Source organism: Macrobrachium nipponense, chromosome 24 (genome assembly GCF_015104395.2).
Source record: "Macrobrachium nipponense isolate FS-2020 chromosome 24, ASM1510439v2, whole genome shotgun sequence".
In the NCBI taxonomy this organism is placed as follows: Eukaryota; Metazoa; Arthropoda; class Malacostraca; order Decapoda; family Palaemonidae; genus Macrobrachium; species Macrobrachium nipponense.
In genome coordinates, this window is record NC_061091.1 from 9,434,982 (window position 1) to 9,456,074 (window position 21,093).

At 35.5% G+C, this 21,093-nt stretch overlaps 1 protein-coding gene across 3 annotated transcripts in view; it reads right to left on the bottom strand.

Annotated features, from left to right (window-relative positions):
- Positions 1–21,093, bottom strand: part of LOC135205431 (uncharacterized) — a 91,710-nt gene that overhangs the window by 20,693 nt on the left and 49,924 nt on the right. For 2 of the 3 annotated variants that reach the window (XM_064236007.1, XM_064236008.1), the window contains exons 5-8: positions 4,182–4,320; positions 2,867–3,004; positions 955–1,112; positions 5–143 (exon numbers count right to left, since the gene is read on the bottom strand). In XM_064236007.1, coding sequence (XP_064092077.1) covers positions 5–143; positions 955–1,112; positions 2,867–3,004; positions 4,182–4,320 — 574 coding nt within the window. Of the gene's footprint in view, positions 1–4; positions 144–954; positions 1,113–2,866; positions 3,005–4,181; positions 4,321–17,352; positions 17,668–18,203; positions 18,367–21,093 lie in introns of those variants that run through there. The other variant, XM_064236009.1, reaches the window with a different exon arrangement.

A 21,093-nucleotide genomic window follows, 5' to 3' on the forward strand; every position in this document is an offset into this window, starting at 1 on the left:
TTACCTGAAGGCGTAGGTTCTACAGGTGAAGTACCTGGCCTTTTTGCATTCGAGTTCGCAGGCGCTAATGTCACGAACTTCGAGCCTCTCACGAATGACACGGTCTTCCATCGTGGTTTCGGTTTTGGCCAGTCGGAAACATTCTGAAATGAAGTGAAATTAAGATGGATGTTGACATAGTTGTGGGGAATTATCACTGACACTCCTTAATGGTTTTGTCATGCTCAAATGGGTCTGTCAGTGTTCAACAACGTTTAATTTTATATTTGTTGGCCTTTTTTAAATTTGAATAAAACAAACAGGCAGTCAATCTCTCTATACGTAATTTATAAGAAATTTATAAAGTAGTAACACAAGAAAAATTAAGATTTTTCAACAACAGTTAATTATATTTCTTATTCAAAAGGTAAATACAAAATTAAATTAAAATTGTTCAACAACGGTTAATTGTTATTTGTATGCTTTGTTTAAAAATAAATGAAAATGAAAATAAAATTGTTTAACAACGGTTGGTTAATATTATTTTTGAATTTAAAAAAGTAAATAAAATATACATAAAATTGTTCAACAACGGTTAGTTTTGAATTTGTTTGCCGTATTTACAAACAAAAATATAGAATTAGAAAGTATAGAAACAGTTAATTTTATGTTTGCCTTATTTAAGAATTAAATGACAAATAAAATTATAAAATGCCTTCATAAACAATAAGTAGAAATTAGAATAAAGGCAATTAATAACTTTGTAGGTAATGAATATGAAGTTCATAAAAGTGAAAAAAAATATAGGCAAACAATATTTAATCGAAAAAACTTTATATTTTAGTCACTTTATAGAAATTTTTAAAATTGACAGAATATGGCAGATATAATAACATTTTATTAAAACTTTTTTTTTTTTTTTTTTTTTTTTTTTTTTTTTATAGATGAAGCTAAGGTATATGATACCTTACTCACCATCTCGATAGTATGTGCTGCTTCCGTGATAGTGTCCACCGCTACTTCCGTAATAGTTACTGCCGTAGTTAGAACCGTAGTTACTGCCGTAGTTAGAACCGTAGTTAGACCCGTAGTTGGAACCGTAGTTGGAACCGTAGTTGGAGCCATAAGGATTGCTGTAGTTATTAATTAGTAATGAGGGCAAGAATTTTATTTATATATATATATATATATATATATATTTGATTATATATATATATGCATAAATACACATATAAGTATGTATAAACTCTCTCACTCTCACACAATATATAAAAATATATATATATATATATATATATATATATATATATATATATATATATATATATATATATATATGTATGAATGTATGTATACACACATACACACATAAGTACACTTAAGCATAAAACAGTGACTTAGTAAATTCTTGGAGTAATATCTATTTATTCTCTCTTACATTTATGTTTAATCGTGCTAAAAAAGACATATACTCTTCATCATTTAATGCTGAAGTTATCTAATTTACCGTCATAAATCTACCTTCTTTTCATTCGGATTAGTTATTTCTTTATTCATTACTGCTATTAGTAGCCTCATTGCATAGATTTATTTAGGCCAACCAAATGTGTATCTGATACTGTGTGCCATAATCCGTAGTCACTTTTCCTTAACGAGTTAATTGGTATTTAGGCTGATTATCTACGAGAGAGCTGCATCGGACCTAGAAAGCGTTTTAGATACTCTCCCATTTTTATCGTTGTTTACCGACGGGTGTTTAGTTTCTCCGAGATAAACAAACATTAAAAAAACAAAAGAACTCTAGGAGAGGGTTGTCCACTTTGCTGTGGAATGTGGCCGAGTCTTCGTTTGTTCTCGGTTTTATCTCTCTCCCCGTCTCTTGTTGATAGCAGCTCTGCAGTGTCGAGATTCGTTCGGCCATTAGCGGACGGCGTTTAGATATTTTGGCTCTCTCTCTCTCTCTCTCTCTCTCTCTCTCTCTCTCTCTCTCTCTCTCTCTCTCTCTCTCTCTCTCTCTCTCATTTTATTATTATTATCATTATTTACTGGTACACTTACAGTGATATTCAAGTTGAAGTTCAACTCACTCTCTCTCTCTCTCTCTCTCTCTCTCTCTCTCTCTCTCTCTCTCTTTAGTTTTATTATATTATTATGACTATTTACTGTGCCACCTACTGTGTTAAAGTTGAAGAGGATTTTACCTCTCTCTCTCTCTCTCTCTCTCTCTCTCTCTCTCTCTCTCTCTTTTACACACATACTCACACTCTTTAAGTACAAATCCTCCTCACATGATCAGCAAAAACAGCGAAAGCTGTGGAACACAGAGGAAAGTAATACATTCAAGAGCTTGTGGAATAACAGAAAATGCCACACAAACAATTTCTAATGTTTCTCCCATCATCTTACTTGTCTACTCGGATGATTCTGAGGTATTGACCCCTCACAGGGTTTTAACCCGTTATGTATCCACCTTTGCAGCTTGTTTAGTACAAGCCCGTTGGGGATAACAGTAAAAAAACATAAACAAAAGACTGTAAATACCATAAAGATACTTCTTCTTTGCCTTCAGCTTTTCCCATTTCTATATGGAGTCGCTGTTTTTAATCAGCCTTCTCCATCTTCCTCTGTCCTGTACATCGTGTTCTCTTAGGCCCTTTTCCTTCATGTCATTCAGCAATTTATCTTTTCAACTGAACTTTGGCCTCCCCCTCCCTCTTCTGCCCTCCACCTCCATGTTCATAACCCTCTTACATACGTGTTCATCTTCTCTCCTCATGACATGACCAAATCATTTCAGAGAATGACCGCAAGAAATATGAGTCCTAGATAACGAGCCCAGAACTTTGCCGAGGGTCGCTACCTAGGGAAGATCCAACTTTCCACTTACCTGGAGCGACAGTCGCGACTGTTCGACTGCTCGTAGAAGTCGAAGTCGTCGTCGATTTGGAAGTCGTGGTAATCGCCAGCGTCCCTGGAGCTCAGTTCGCAGTTGTCTCGGTACTGGTTGTAGCCTAAGGTTTTGTACCTGTTAGTACAAAGAGAGAGGCCTGTTAATGACCGTTTTATACCTGTTCAGTACAGAGAGAGGCTTATTAACGATCATTTTATAACATTTCAGTACATAGAGACTTATTAACGATCGTATTATACCATTTCAGTACGTAGAGACTTATTAACGATCGTTTTATACCATTTCAGTACTTAGAGACTTATTAAAGACCGTTTTATACCTGTTCAGTACATTATATAATGGATGTTTGACCTTAATTTTTTGTTTTCTGACTAGTAAAGGTTGACATTTCGTACGGAGTCAAAGGTCACCTCATAAAAGTTGCAATGCAAAACCAAGAATAGTAAACAGATTTTTAACACGATGTTTTGACTTCTGTAAACCTGGGAAAATATGAATTTCGTTATTAAACAAATATTTTGCTTTTTACGCCACATTGCCTTATTCAGTTATTATTAAGCTGCATTTTATATGAATAAAATCCTGGCTACCTGTCCTTTTTGCTTCATACAATTATGCAATGTGCATGGCAAATCAATATGTCTCATGTAACTCTTTCTGTTGGTGCTATTTTGGTTACTTTCTGCCAGGCAGCCTAGTTCCACGTTTATACTGTGATTGGTGACTGTTTTTAGCCCTTTACAGCCAGCTTCGGAATTCTCTCGTTATCACCTATTTCCTTTCTTTCTTGCTGAGGCAGAAAGGTATTTGCTCTCTTCTTTGTCAGACTCCACCTTTCTTGTTCCCCTCCATTTCGTTCTGCTTTGACCACGAAAGAGCATTTGTTTCCCAATCCCCTGGACAGAAATAAAATAAAAAGCTTTCCCTTCGTGTTCACAAAGAACTTGATCCCGTGGGGGGATAGAGCCGTCAGTGCACCTCATGCGGTGCATTGAAGGCATTATTTAAGGTTCTCTGCAGCGTACCTTCGGCCTCTAGCTGCAAGCCCTTGTATTCCTTTTACTGTACCTCATTTCATATTCTCTTTCTTCCATTTTACTTTCCACACCGTCCTAACACTTGATTCATAGTGCAGCTGCGAGGTTATCCTCCTGTTAAGCCTTTCAAACCTTTTACTGCCAATTTCCGTTTCAGCGCTGAATGACCTCACAGGTCCCAGTGCTCTGCCTTGGCCTAAATCCTATATTGTTCAAATTCAGTCAAAGAACTTGATTTCGAGGATTGAACCCACCTGTAATTGAAGCCCCTGCACTCCCTCACTCTGTTGCACTCTTCCTCGCACTCCTGTCGATCTCTGGTCTTGAGGACCTTGATGACGTAACGTGAGGCGATTCTCTCCCTCGTCTTAATGAGGTCGTAGCACTGGTCGCCTGAAAAGGAAAATCTTTGCTTTAATAAAAGTCTGCCTTCAAAGATTCATTGTTCTTCTGGGTTTCATATAATTTTTATGGGGTGAGGCTGCCAGCCCCAGGTTTTAACCCCGTGGATGTTCGAGGGGCTTATGCTCTGATGGTGTCTGGCCTTTCCTGGCGGTTACCCGTCCAGTTAGTAGCCAAAGCCAGGAATAGTCAGCTCGGTGATAGGACAATGAAGCACTGGAAATTTGGCTTCGTTGTTATTCTGTTTGTAATATTGAAATGATGAATGTGAAAGTAAGAGAGAGAGAGAGAGAGAGAGAGAGAGAGAGAGAGAGAGAGAGAGAGAGAGAGAGAGAGAGAGAGAAACTATCACAATATTTGTGGGATACAAATGAACCAGTGTATGAGAAAGAGGCATTTCTTTAATTCTAACACACTGAGGAGGTGCCACCTGGAAATGGTGTTTAAATAAATTTTTAATTAATGCTAAATAAAATGTTTAAACGTTATAATTGATATTTTATTTATAATATTACTGTGAATAAATTTTCAATGGATACCAGATAAACTTATTGATAGTTTCACACTGTATTCAGCTCTCGTATTTCATTCATAAATTCTATGACAATATACGACCCTGCGGTCTGGTGGGTTTACAACCCGACGCGTCGTAATGTCCAGTATTTTGGATGTAATCGTGGCAATTTCGCTTGGAACCACCCGTTATGAATGGAAACACTCATTTTAGCAGAATGAAAATGTATATCTAAACACAGGAAAGGCCAAATTGTTCTGTCCTTTTAGTATGACTTTCCAAATTTGAGTGGTCTCTTCAGGATGTTGTGTATAACCTGGAAAAAAATGGAAAACGGATCGTCTACTCAAAAATATGACTTCTGCTGACAAATCGATTAACTCAGGCGTTTTAGCAATCTGTATCGGCACTATAAATTGCGTAATGTTCTCCCTGTTGAAATTCGAGTCTCATTAACCAGAAGTTGAATAACTAAAAGTTAATTGTTTGTTGTGCAATGTTAAGGGGATTTTTAATTCTTTATGAGATCAGAAATTTTAATGTGGTTGGCTTTTCTTAGTTTTCTTCTAAATAAGCACGGTAATGTGTACAAAAATTGATATTCGATAAAACAAGAAGAACCTTCTACAACTCTGCAAAAATATGATAGTCTTAATATGAAATTATGTTCTCCCTTATGGTAGCTCTTATGAAAGGTTCTTTTCCCCCAGAACAGATTGCAAGGCACAAATGACACCCATAAACCAGAATGCATTAAATGATTCCGTGAATTATTTTAAAGGAACACGCGAAATTGGTAACAGCATTTACTTATGTATTATTGATTAGATATCCTGGAGTTACAGAAGATAATAGATCTTCTACCACTGGATGCTGCTGTGCCCTAATATGAAGCTATTGTACAAAATTCTTATAAAATAATTCGTGGGGTTTCAATGTGTTTATAATGACAATTGCGTTTTCCAGTTCTAGACTAGTTATTATGAGTGGCTGAGAATTTGGAGTTTTTCCATGAATTAAAGTTTCTAGTTCAGCGCTGTATTTACGGTCTCAATTACAGTTTATTGAGCATGACTGGAAAACAGTTCAAATGAAATAGAAACTCTGAAAAGTAGAGAAAATTATCCGTAACAGAAACGACAAGAATCTGGGTACTTTTCAAGTACTTAAATGCAGCATTTAATCATTACTTTCACCCATCATTTGCGCTAAGACAGAGATGGATTGAGTTTTAAGGATGAGAGATGGTAACCTTTTGCACGCTTGATCACAGCTTTGGTTCCAGATACTTCTAGAAAGTTCTTATCTCTGCGATGGAACGCTGCGTACTCATTCCCCTCCCTACTCTGTGCTCTAGACCTGCAGCATTCTTTTCTCAACAGTCTCTCTGTCTACTGCTTTACTTTCTTAATAAAACTCCTCCAATTCACTTTCCCTGATATACTAAGCAACATTATTCCGTTGTAAAACTTAGTCTCTTCTATGACGTGTACTCATACACAAAGGAACAGAGTCCTCACATTCACTATTCTGGAATTTATCCTTCATCGAGAAATACCTAACACACACTGGTCATCCTCCTAGTTACACTTCCATGAGTCTACTGCAATTGGTATCTAATGTATAACTGTCACTTTTTGGTCAATCTCTGGTTCACACTAACCTCTTCTAATTTGGTTCTTAAAAGTCTCTCTCGGCTCTCTCTTCTCGTCTCTCTCTCGGTCTCTCTCTCTCTCTCTCCCCTCACACACACACACACACACATATATATATATAAATATTTATATATATATATATATATATATATATATATATATATATATATAAAATATATATATATATATATATATATATATATTTATATATATATATATATATATATAATCTGCTGGTAGTTTTCACTATAAATATATATATATATATATATATATATATATATATATATTATATATATATATATATATATATATATATAATCTGCTGGTAATTTTCACTGTTTTCACCAGATACATATTTCTTTGAGCAATGAATTTGACAAGTTAAGAGGGCATACATACATACATACATACATCACATATATATATTATATATAGATATTATAGTATAATATATATTTTAGAAACTTATAATTATTTTTAGACTTATAATATAATGTACTAACAATAGTTATAAGTATGTGTGCAATGTTATCTTTCTCGTACGTATGGTAGAAGTCTCGCCTTAAAGACCAAATCAGATTAAAATAGAAAGTCTATAAATCAACTCTAAAGTGATGAGCAATAGTGCAGAAAATCCTTACGGGCGTGGAAAATAGAAATTGAAAGGCAGAAGCATCGCCTCAATGGAGGATTTTCCACTCCACAATATCTATGCATCATTGATCAAGATTTCTATCTACAGTTGGATCTCTAGCATGAGAGAGAGAGAGAGAGAGAGAGAGAGAGAGAGAGAGAGAGAGAGAGAGAGAGAGAGAGAGGAATTGCCTGTTAAATTTTTGCCGTTGTATCACGCTATTAATAAGTTTGTTTTTAAAGTTTGTGACAATGCCGTGCAATCGTCCACTGCGTAAAAGAACCCAGTGGGAATACGCCCTTTGAACCTTGTCCTATTACAATGTTAGCGTAATGGGCTTTGAACCCGAAAAGTTCCCCGGCCACAGAGGCGGAACTACGGTAAATTCCCTATTTTCCATTGGGGCATTTCTGTTCTATTTGAGAATAGAGACAGGTAGGGGGTAGAGCCGACTAGATTTAATGTAGAATCCTAAGGAAATTGGAAAAATACCTTTCTGTCTGCTTCTTGGTTGTGCTCTGTCATTTCAGTTTGCAGTTTAAAGTTTGTTGTTGCATGTAAAGTGGAAATTTCCCAAACAAATCATTAGTTATCGGATATATTTGTAACATTATTAAATAACCACTCTTCCCAGTTAAAGAAACGATTCACTATATAATTACGATAAAAGCATTCGTAGAAAACAAACCTCAGGCTAGGCTTGGCAGTCTGTCTCCAAAAGATGAAGAGTTTCTCTCTCTCTCTCTCTCTCTCTCTCTCTCTCTCTCTCTCTCTCTCTCTCTCTCTCTCTCTCTCTCTCTCTCTCTCTCTCTCTCTCTCGAAAACAAATTGGTGCCAGTTTTAAGCCCCACTTTTGATACGACTATCGTAAAGAGTCCGTGCTTAACGTTTTGCCAAGTCATGCTAACATACCGATGTCAAGCTACACCAGTCTCTTCATATCCCAAAGAATTTGGTTCTCTCGTCGACTTGCGTTTGTTTTGCTAAGGAAACATTTGATCACCGAGATGAATCGTGGTTTTGCAGTGTGCAGAAGTTATTTAACGGGATGCCATTTCAAACATTGGAATGTGTATGACCTTGGATTGACCCACTTGGGGCATTTAATGTAGTAGAATCTATCGGACTGACCCTCTATCTATCCGTTCTTCCTGTCAAGTTTATACGTAGATATTAAAAGTGGTGAAAAGTTTGAATTACAAACTTCATATTTTGTATACGTAGCAGATGAACTCAATGTTATATCTCAAGGTTTATAAATTACTGGTCAGAATTCAAATAGGACATGCAACTAGTGGGGCACTACTTAACAACGCATCTTATTCCTCCGTACATCACAGGCTACTCGTGCATTTACCATTTTTTTTTCATTTGGATTCAATGAAAGATCCTGTAGTAAATTCATAAAGATTTCTTTAATGCTTACGCATCCCAGTTGACTAAAAATTTAAAAGGCTATATTGATTAAATGATGATATATCTTGACCCATGGCAGTCGCATCATGGTTATGGGAAAATGTTTGGAGACCATGTATTTATTCACTTATTCTTTTATTTATTTATATATTGCAGCTAACCAACAAAGGAAATTGCTCGTAATTTACATTTCACTGTACCAAGTACTAATTATTGTAGGCAAACATATTCCTGTCCATTTGGTGGGTAGACTGTTGACCGCGCCATCTTTCGGGGGTTTTAGTTGTCCCACCCAAACTAAAAAGTCCATTTACCTTAGATTCAGGCCTACAAACAAAGTGACACAAAGGAAAACAGACAAACTTAGTTGCACCACCCGTAATCCACCCTTCCCTCTTATTGTTTGGTATTTGTTACCAAATACCAAATTTCACTATTTTCCTTCTTTCATGCAAAGTAACCTGTTCATTATTCTCTATATTATTCGCGATGGTAGGCAATGACCGACTTATAATTCTGTAGGGAATAGAAAACGGAGTTCTTGTGGTGTCACCTGTTGTTTGCACGATATGCTAAAGAATTGTATTTTTCCACTTTATATTTTCTATTCTATATTTTATATTGTTTTTATATAAGTTTTGTAATTCATTTAAAAATCAATTTAGGCGGTTGTTTTTTTTTATTTTAGCATCATTATCATGATGTTCTTTTCTCAAATACATTTCAGGTCGATTATTTTCATTCATGTTAAAGTGTTTGTTTTTGCAGCAGCGAGATTGTACATCATTCTTCAAATTGCCCTTTTGGGTGACCTTTCGGCTGCAATCAAGCATTTTAAAATATCTAAAGTTTGCAGCTTTTTATGGTTTTGTATTATTTTTTTAACCTCATTTTGCGGACTTTCATGTTGGTTTACACACACACACACACACACACACACACACACACACAACACACACACACACACACACATATATATATATATATATATATATATAGTATATATATATATATATATATTGTAACGCATGCCTCTTACATCTAAACCTCTGAGCTGTTCCATTGATCTCCTGGTTGAATATGCCTTTTGTTTTCAAAAATTATACTATACCACTAAATAGTCAATCTTTATTTTCTCTCCTGAAAACTTTTCAGCCGATTTTGGGAAATGTGATGAACTAATTCTAAATCCGTTTTTAAAACCCCCCCCCCCCCTCTCTCTCTCTCTCTCTCTCTCTCTCTCTGCTTCAGTGATTTTAGCCCCCTTGATTCGTCCCCAAATGCTACATCCACCTGACTCACGCCTCTCTTTCCCTCATGAACCCATTGATTAGTAGCAACCTTTACCTGACGTCACGTTTCATTCTCACGTTAGTAGGTGTCACCTTTCCCATACGCAAGACGGAAATTAACGTCCAGGTGTTGTGCTTTAAAGCAAAATTGCGGGAAATTTTTCAAAGTACAGAGTGAAACATTTCACCTCCTTATTTTAGCTTGATGTGAATATATACTATTATTTTTTTTTACTTTTTCTGGAGTTTATGAGTTTAAGGCGTGGGAAATATATATACTATATATATATATATATATATATATATATATATATATATATATGTGTGTGTGTGTGTAATTCTATATCTAATATAATATATATATATATATATATATATATATATATATATATATATATATATATATATATCGTTAATGTTTGTGTATCTTCTTCTGCTGTTTATAACGAGAATATTTTTTTATAAATTTATTTTTAGCTGTATTAGGTTATTAGATATTGTTCCTGGTTGATACAGTTTCCCTTTTTTTCCAATCTGCTCTTAACAATATTGGTTTATATTTTAGTTTATGCTTTGTTCGTGTAAAATATGTCTTTTTTTATCATTTTTGCTATTATAGAGCCCGAAGACAAAATCTAATATTTTCTAAGCATATGACAAAAACAAAAAAAATAAAAATAGAATTAACGATAAACCCAAAAATTATATATAAAAGAATCTTCTTCAGGTTAAAGCTGGCTTTATACAAGCACAGGCTCTTGCTCTTGAGCAGCCCTTGAAAAATATTTTGGCAAGTCACTGGGCCCCATTATATAAGATTCACCCGTAAACTTGAACTGTGGAGAATTTTCCCAAAACACAAAGATGAAAAAAAGGAAATAATTATTCCGCGAATTGACATTGGGATGTTTGTTTCGCCTTGTACTTGGCTAAGAGGAGTCAAGGCCATTTTTAAGGGGGCTGCGAAGGAAGTTTATTGTTGATGACGTAAAATCATTACGTCATTCGGTGCGTCCGACGAACGTTACGGCCGTAATCGAGTTCCGGTTGACGCAGAAGGTATCATAGTTATGCCTGAGCTTTTGTTAAACAATAAAACTTTGTACGTTGGTTGAATATCCTATTTTGAATGGCAGGCTTATATATCCGGATATGCCAAGTGCTTTATCGTTCCTTGTACTGTTTGTGGAATGTTAAAAAAGAATATATATATATTGTCATTTTACGTCGCGTTAATATCCGAATCTGAATGGCAGTAATCCATATACGCAAAAAATACAATATGGTTACTTTTACCGTTTGGGAAATGCTATAAAACATTTTTATTGCGTTGAAAAAAATTATAATACGGCTATTTATATCTGTGGTGGGACCTATTCAGAGAATAAGTATTTTTTTATTACTTGTTCGAAAATAAAGCATCAAATTTTAGCCCCGTCATTGTTTAGTTAAGGTAAAATAGCACCTTTTGTGCTCAAAAGATAAGAAGAACACCGCGGAATAGTATTCATGATGCAGTAAAATGGATATTGCCTATATTACCTGCATTGTTGATTCCATAAATGTCCCGTGAACGGTGTTTGGAATGTAATGCGTCATTATGAAACTATATTGACGTAATGCTTTACAATTAACACCTGATAACGTGGTATTGTCACATCAATAATCGCTTAGTAACGTATTCAATTGACGGAGGTTTCACTTATCATTTTCTCTCTCTCTCTCTCTCTCTCTCTCTCTCTCTCTCTCTCTCTCTCTCTCTCTCAATATGGAAAGTTCAGTGCTGGCGAATATTTAAGATCCTTTTTTATAAGAAAAGGCCAACGGAACGGGCAACCCAGTGCTTCTTAAAGAAATGAATGTTGTATGCTGCTTGCTTTTCTAGGTGGTAACCCATCCAGCTACTGACCAGAGGCAACGTTACTAAACTTTTAAAATCAAACTTCGACAGGGTAAAACGAACTTGTAAAAAGAAAGGTACATCCAATTGTCTTAGTGCATTATTTAGAGGGCAAATGAAGGTTTGTAAGATTCTTGCTTTTGTTGGTGGTCACATATCCAGCTACTGAACAAACCCAACATTACCTAGCTTAGTTAATCGAATGACTAGAGAAATAACGAACCTATAAAAGAGATATCACGTCTACTTATCAAAGTATAAGTGAAAAAAGCAGTACATGTGCGATGGCATGCTTTCCTCCACGCAAGCAAAAGTTGCTTTCACATAGTACACCGCCCTCCTGAACGAAATGAATGAAGTCACCACTCTCTCTCCTCTCTCTCTCTCTCTCTCCCATGATCATCATCATAATCACCATAACCTTTGGTAATACAAATCGTTTTATCGAACGTGACATGACGCTTCGTTGCGTATTATGGGCGCACATTACGCTCGTCACACCCAAAGATAACGTTATTCCTACACATGCTGGAATAATAGAACAAGTATTATTACGCTCTCTCTCTCTCTCTCTCTCTCTCTCTCTGTAATATATATATATATATATATAGATATATATATATATATATTATATATATATATATATATATATGTATGAATAAATTGATCACGAAGTATATAAAACGTGATGATATGTATAAATAAAGGTTTTTTGCCACGAAGGAAAAAATGAAAAAGCGAGATAGCCGAGTACTTTCGGTCCTGTTCGGACCCTTTACTGAAGGCAAACTGTTTGCCTTCAGTAAAGGGTCCGAACAGGAAAGTACTCGGCTATCTCGCTTTTTCATTTTTTCCTCCGTGGCAAAAAAACTTTATATATATATATATATATATATATATATATATATCATATATAATATATATATATAAATATACATATAACATAACAGAGAGAGAGAGAGAGGAGAGAGAGACAGAGACACCCTCTTTTGACGAGTATTTGCCGATAGAAGTAAACTACAAAGCAATTTTACATACAGATGTAATAAAAACATTTACAAAATTGATGATATACAAGTGTATTACTCAGCTCAAACCACATACAACAGCCACCCGAAGGAAGAAAAATATAATACAAGAGACATTGCCCTTCAGTATGTGACATTGATTATAATCAATATAGTTTTTACGTCCAATTTTCAACTATTCTCAATCTTAGTACGGGTATGACCATTATTTTGACTACCATCTTTTATACTACCTCAGCAAATATGGATATTGCCGATTAATCTTTGGATTTTTTTATCATGTTATCTTATGTAACTAGACTGTATGTCATTGTCTATTCTGTGTGTGTTCCATGTATATGGCCTAGAGCTGAAAATAAAAATTATTATTATTATTATTATTATCATTATTATTATTATTATTATTATTATTATTATTACGAATGATGAAGTGTGAGAATAATTTGGGGGAAGAAATTGAAGAATATGAAGCAGTTCTATGGAAAGAAGGGAATGAATTTTTAAGAAATGGCTTGAATTACCTGATCTTTTCAGGTGATGCACAGGTATGATATTCGAGATGTGCAAAGTCATGGAAATAGATTAAAGTTTTGAAGGATGCTGGTATTCAGAAGATGGACGATATTCGTATGGAACAAGCCCACTACGGGATCCACTGACTTGAAATTCAAGCTTCCAAGGAATATTATGGTGTTCGTTAGAAAGAAGTAATAGACGTTAATGGGAAATACAGAGAGAATTACAATGATAAAACTAAATAAAGGCAATTTTTTGTAAGAGTAGTTAGGTAGGCGAAAAGGGATTTTGTTAGATTCTGATGTAAAAAAAGAATAATACAAAGGTTTTATTGTTCGTGTCACATAATGAGTAACAAAGGGTAAATATTTAACGAATTTGCTTTTGTGTTAGAAAGGTCATGCTAAATTTGAATAGTACACTGTTTGTTAATGGGGTAATGTGTTGATGAAAGTTATATGAAGTAAGTGCAATGACAGAAACAGCAGATACTTTCTTACTGAAGTAGTGCAAATTATTTTTTGGCTCGTTACATCTAATTCCATTTTTGTTCAAGAAATTTTCATGCGGTTTAGAAACTGAATAACTTGTGTGTGTTTCTATATATGTTTTATATGCATTGTTGCTTCATGCAAATGAACACAATAATATTCTTTGGAAGCTTGAATTTTAAGTCATTGGTCCCTGTAGTGGGCTTGTTTCTTATGGATAGGGCTCATGCTCTAGAATAATAATAATAATAATAATAATAATAAATAATAATAATAATAATAATAATAATAATAATAATAATAATAATAGAGTTTCAAGTCAATGGTCCTGTGATGGGCTTGTTGTTTTTTGCATTTATGGATATGGCTCACATTCTAGGTAATAATAATAATAATAATAAATAATAATAATAATAATAATAATAATAAAAATAATAATAATAATAATAGTTTAAAGTCAGTGGTCCCTATGGTTGGGCTTGTTCATTATGGATATGGCTCACATTCTAGATGTATAATAATAATAATAATAATAATAATAATAATAATAATAATAATAATAATAATAATAATAACAACAACAAAATGGGTTGTTTGCTGTAAATAAACTGAATGAGACATTAATATGGAATGACGATAAACCCATGTGATGAATATCAAACTTTCCAAGAGCACCCATCTCCTTCATTTATGTAAATGCGTACATATCATTATGAGTGACACCTGTCAAAACACGTGTTCCAGAATCATCGTCAGTTTGGGGGAGGGGGGGGGGGGGGGTTTGTTGTTGTTCAGGTGTCCGCCAGTAAGAATTCCAAGGAAGGTGTGATGAGTTAATTTACCCGTCCAGGATGTTCTGTTGTTTCTGACCTTGGGGGGAGGATTGAGGCGAGATAGATGGCTTCCCCTTTTGTTTTTTATTATCTGTTTTTTTTTTATTACCTTTTGACTTACGCAAGAATATCGTACGGAAATCATTTTTTTAATAGAGTACTTGGACGTTATTGTTTCGCAATTTAACATGCGGAAGGCAAGGCAAGGAGGCTGTCATAAACGATTTGTTTGGCAAATTACTAAAGTCTTTAGAGTTATACTATAGAGATGCATTTAAAACACATGCTATATATATATATATATATATATATATATATATAGATATATATACAATATATATATATATATATATATATATATATATATATGTGTTTGTGTGTGTGTGTGTGTGTATAATTAAACAACCTAACAACCAAAGTCGTAATCGTATTTTTGTACTTTGGATTACGTTTTCGTCTTATAAATATTCATATCTGGATGCTGCTCTCCATTTTGTAACCCTTCCTGAATTCTGTATTTCTATATGATATTTTTCCGTTTTATATTTTGCCTTACATTTGATAAAACTCTCCATGCGTATGGGCTTACTTTATAATTTTTTAACTAAAACTATTTGAATCACTACAGTACAGAAGTGCTTGAGGCACCAACAAAAAAAGTTTACTTTAGTCTACCAAATTCAAGTGTAATTATTTATGATACTGATCTCCTTTGGCCTTATATATCAAGATGAGATGTTGATGTATAGACTGTCGGTGAACATTGCATCAACAGCAGTCACTTGCAGAGTTAAGTAGGATCAAATTAGGTGGAAACACTTTTACAAGCAAAAATATTCCGTAATTCAGAGTTTGAAGGTTAAAGGAGTCATGAAAAGAATCGGCAGCTGAATAAAATATTTCTCACGCCATTTTGAAGTGAAGGAAGTTGGCAGTGATCCTCGAGAACAACCGAAATGCACGGTCTGGTAGCTGTAGAGGTAGAAAAGGTGGGTAAATGAAGATGTAGAAAAGATGGGTAAGCTTGGATATAGAAAACGTAAGTAGATGTAGAGGTAGAAAAGGTGTGTAGATGTACGGGTAGAAAAGGTGGTTAGATGTAGAATCAGAAAAAGTGGGTAGATGTAGTTCTAGAAAAGAGATGTAGATGTAGAAGCAGAAAAGGTGGGAGGATGTAGAGGCAGACAAGATGTGTAGATGTAGAAAAAATGAGTAGATGTAGAGGTAGAAAACGTAGATAGATGTAGAAGCAGAAAAGGTTGGTAGATGTAGAAGCAGAAAAGAATGGTAAATGTAGAAGCAGACAAGATGTGTAGATGTAAGAAAGATGAGTAGATGTAGATGTAAAAAACATAGGTAGATGTAGAAGCAGACAAGATGTGTAGATATAAGAAAGATGAGTAGATGTAGATGTAAAAAACATAGGTAAATGTAGACGCAGAAAAGATGGGTAGATGTAGAAACAGACAAGATGTGTAGATATAGAAAAGATGAGCCGTTGTAGGAAACGTAGGTGTATGTAGAAGCAGAAAAGGTGGGTAAATGTAGAAGAGGAAAAGGTGTGTAGATGCAGAGAGATGTAGAAAAGATGGGTAGATGTAAATGTAGGAAACGTAGGTAGATGTAGAAGCTGGAAAGGTGTGTAGATGTAGATGTAAAAGAGGAGGGTAGACGTAGAGGCAGAAAAGGTGGGTAGATGCAGAGGTAGAAGAGTTTGGTAGAATAGAAACGGTAAAAGGTGTGTAGATGTAGAAAAGATGGGTAGATGTGGATGCAGGAATTGTAGGTAGATGTAGAAGCAGAAAAGGTGGTTAGATGTAGATGTAGAAAAGATGAGTAGGGGTAGATGTTGGAAAGACAGGTAGATGTGGAAGCTGGATAGGTGGGTAGACATAGAAGCAGAAAAGGCGAGTAGACACAAATATAGAAAATGTGGGTAGATGTAGATGTAGAAGAGTTAGGGAGAAGTAGAGGCAGGAAAGGTGGATAGATGTGGGGGTTAGAAAAGTTGTTTCTGGCATTTTTGGAGAATTCCTTTTGTCAAGTCATGATCTTAGACAGAGAAGTTTGTAAGTACACATTAATTGTAACCTTAAATTATATCACAAAATTTTAATAAACTCTTTTCATAAAAACAGCACAATTTATTTCATGGAGTCGAAATTATTTTTTTGAAAATTGTTAACTTTGTTTTTAATACAAAAGCATTTTACACGAATGCAAAAATCTGTAAAAATATGTTATTCCTCAATTCTCGAGGGAGGTTCCATGGCAAGAGCGCATGCGCGTATTTACTATATACTAGTTCATCGAAAATTGGTAGGGGAGTAGTGCCCTCAGTGCACCGACTGAGGTGCACTGTAAGCATTACTTTACGTTCTTTGCTGCGTCCCTTCGCCCCCAAGCTGCAACTCCTTTCATTCCTTTTACTGTATATCCATTCATATTATCTTTCTTCTATCTTGCTGTCCACCTTCTCCTAACAATTGTTTCATAGTGTAACTACTTTGAGGTTTGCCTCCTATTACACCTTCAAAATCTTACTCTTGGTCCCTTTCAGTACTGAATGACCGCGCAGACCCCAGCGCTTGGCCTGTGACCTAAATTTTACATTCCATTCTGTTCCGTTAAGTGGCAGCGTTTGGTGTAACGAAAACAAAACCAGGATGAAAAATTTAACCTTATTATAAAACGTAGACCCGAGTTCAACCCTTTCAATGCTAGAAGCAATAGGTACTCACTCTTGTAATCGGGTTTGTAGTAAACTCCATTGTCGACGTAATCGTGGTTGCTGGTGTAATGTGGGCCCGAACTTCCGTAATAAGGCTTCCCTTCCTCTACGAGGATGTGTTGATAAAGGTTTCCTCCGTAATATACATTCCCCGACGTCAGCTTTCCGTTGACGACTTTGTCATTGGACACGGGACTGATAAAGGCTGAACTTATAAACAGAAGCGGCCAGAATTTCAAAGAGTTTCGTCGGAACGACTCGGAAGCGAGTAGATTCGCCATTTTTCAAGATTCGGTTTAAGGTTCTAATGTCTTTGTTTGATTTTCTGTGGGATGGAAAGTATTCCGTGTTGTTTATGAAAGGTTGAAGAAGGGATAATTGATTATAATAATCATAACTCAATAACAGTAAAGAGAATTAACGTTTACAGTTGTGTCATTTTATTTAAGTATTTTTAACTATTTTCACTTCTTAGTATTGATCACAAAATGTCATTCATTAAGTTCAAAGCCTCAATGTCCACTTATTTCACGCTATGAGAGACGTTGCCAAGTACTGTTTTTTTTTTCTTTTTTCTTTTTACAAAATCAGTTAGATTTTACTATACAGTAGAAAATTTTTTTTCCTATTGCTTAAAGGAAAAAATTAACAAAAATGTGTTTAATAAACTCCAAAAATAACCTGCATTGTTTCTGATAAGTTAGGCACGTATTTTTTATACGAATATTCACAAACAATCGACTTTTTAAAAAGACACAATGAAAGGAAATATAAAACAATGACAGAATTAGAGAAAGTGTTTTCAAACGAGTCGCACAAATACGTTTTCTCCTCTCTTGGCGCGACGCCAGTAAGTAGTACCGAATCAATCAATGGAAGTCGGAGGTTGTGGGGGGCCGTCTGGGGAGAAAGGTCGCGCCCTCTGCGGAGTACACCTTCAGCGCCGGCCGGCGTCAGATTGCACAATGCAACGTCTCAGACGGCGAAGTCTCCTTATCGCGTTGGGCGTCACGCCCAGGCGGTCTTCAAGACTGCTGGGGAGGTGCCTGTTTCCCTCCGCCCTCGTCGAGTCGTGAGACTTCTTCCTTCTGCTGCTGCAGAACAGCAGAAACAGCAGCAGCGGCAACAACAACAAGCGAGAGCGACCTTCACCACCTTGGCCAAAAAAAAAACGCTCTTTATTTCCTCGTTAGTCAGGAATCCTCTTTGGCGTGTGCGTGCGTGTTTCCAGTGTCATAAATAGTCAAGAATCTACTTCGTCTCTTTTTCGCTGATTCACAAAGAAGGAACTTACAACGAACTGCGTACTTTATTAAAATTCTACTTTTGGTTTTTATTTTCCGATTTTCGGATGTGACAAACACTTTAATTACCGAAATCTGCAGGTAGTCTTTTTCTTTCCTGTTTCACAAATGGGGTCTTACAGAGAATTCCTTTAAAATTTGCCTAGAAATACGGCTGTCCATTTTCTGTTATAGAAGATAAGCAGAATTTTATTCTCTTGTCTCCTGTTAGTTGTTCATGGTACGTTGAAACTGAAATGGTACGATAACAAATACACCTCTCTTTCTTTCTGACCCATATGATGCTTGTTTTCTATAAGACCTCAGCCTATGTCATCTTCTTTGTTCTTCATTCAGCGACATAAATTCACGAGGTTATACCATGACACACTCATAAAATAAAATACAAAAGATAGGCACTGACTTCATAAACACGAGAAGCACTTTTCCTCCGTCATGTCACTTTCCATAATAGATTTGCATAGCTTATTTTTACATTCTGCGTCGTTGCCGAATATTTAGCTTGGAATTTGGGAATTTGAATTCTAGTAAATTGTACCAAAAAAACCAGTATCTTTGGTAGGGAAAGTATTACGCTAATTTATCCCAAACATTAAGCACAAATTACTCGACTCTCTTTGCCATTTTTTTAAATATCGTAAGTATACACAGTAAAATCTATGGGAATTAAAGTCCGGATGAATATTCCCTTCTAAAAATATTATAACGAAGAAATATCCTTCATGGGAAAATATTACATTACTTGATCACAAACATTCAGAGAAAATACTGGACTGTCTTCTTGTCACTATTTCCCAAAATATCATTAATATACACTCATTTTCCCCCAAAATATGATTAATATATACTTATTATTCCCAAAAATATCAGCTACATACACTAATTTTTTCCTCAAAAGTGTCGCGTACATACACTAATATTTCTCGAAAAAGTATCACTTACACGCACTGTAAATTTTCCCCCAAAATATCATTATTTTTTTTTTTAAATATCACGTACATACACTGTAAAGTCAGTTTAACTTGCCACTCGTAACAGAAACACGCACATGAATCGCCTACATATTAGAGCAACTTGAAGTCTCCTGTTCATCAGGGGGAGATCACATTTCGAATGACGAAAGTTCGACTGATTTCGGCTCGACGTTCCACACTTTCTCTCAGAGGTTTTCCACTTAATCGGATTTTACCAGACAGTACAGCAACGTGACTGTATCACTGGGTATATTTAATACAACTCTTTTTCCCCGATGACTATTTTTAAATAATTAAAATAAGATGACATGCGACTAAACCATAATTCCGAGCCTTTCCACTCAATCAGATTCACTAGACGAAGAAACAGCAGCGTGAATGTGCAACAAGTTTCCAATACTATAGAAATGCAAAGGATTATGGGTAACTAAGCCATAATTCCTCTTGCGCAATGTCTGAAGGACCTCCACGCATAATGTCCGATGTATTGCAACACAGAGAGAGAAAGAACATATGTACCACAATGTCGCCTAGAAGGTTCACGGACATACGAACGCACCAGAGCTAACAATACAAATGGGTTACTGTGTACAATTAAAGCTCTCCACCCCCTTCCAAAGCCTAATTTTTAGACCCCTCGCCTCTCCCTCCCCCTCTCTCCTCCCTACCTACAACCCCACCATCCCAAGTCGCACAGCACAGCACAGCACCAGGTAGTGTCAGATGGTGTCACATCTTTCACCCGACATCCTCTCTCTCTCTCCTGCAGCCAGAATGTCCCGTTGTTTTTTGGGCGTACAGTCGTGACGTCACTTCCGCTCCCTCGCTCGTCACAAAACGCGTTACGGCAATTCCCGCCGAAAAAAAAAGAAAAAGAAAATAAAAGTTCCGGTAAAGGGGAGCGTTTCGTTAGGCGCGCGCCATTGTGTGGTGATATCTGTTGGGGCGAGTTCTATTCGGTTTCGAGATTTAAACAGGTCAGCATTTCTAATTGGAGTGTGATGATGTCATAACCCAGTTGTGGTTGGGTTTGCTGTTGCGCAAGCGCGGTAGGGTTCCTTCGAGTTTGAGACGGATGTCAAGCCCGAAGAAATTCTTTTTAAAAATTCTTTTTTTCTTTTTGAGATATTTTGGAATGGGATAATATGTCACTCGATGCAATAATGAATTTATCCGCTAAATACAAATCCCAATGCGTAGTCGAACAGGAGTCTCCTTGTTTATATGTATATGTATATATATATATATATATATATATATATATATATATTATATATATATATATATATATATATTATGAGCGTGAAAAAGAGGGAGCAACAAAGCCAGAGAGAGAGAGAGAGAGGGGACTTTGAATAATACATAAATAATTACATTCCATAATGTATACTCTGAAGTTTGATGGATGCATTCCAAGGTTTCCATTAAATGTAACAAAAATAATATTTCCCTTGATAGAACCAATAAAAAACG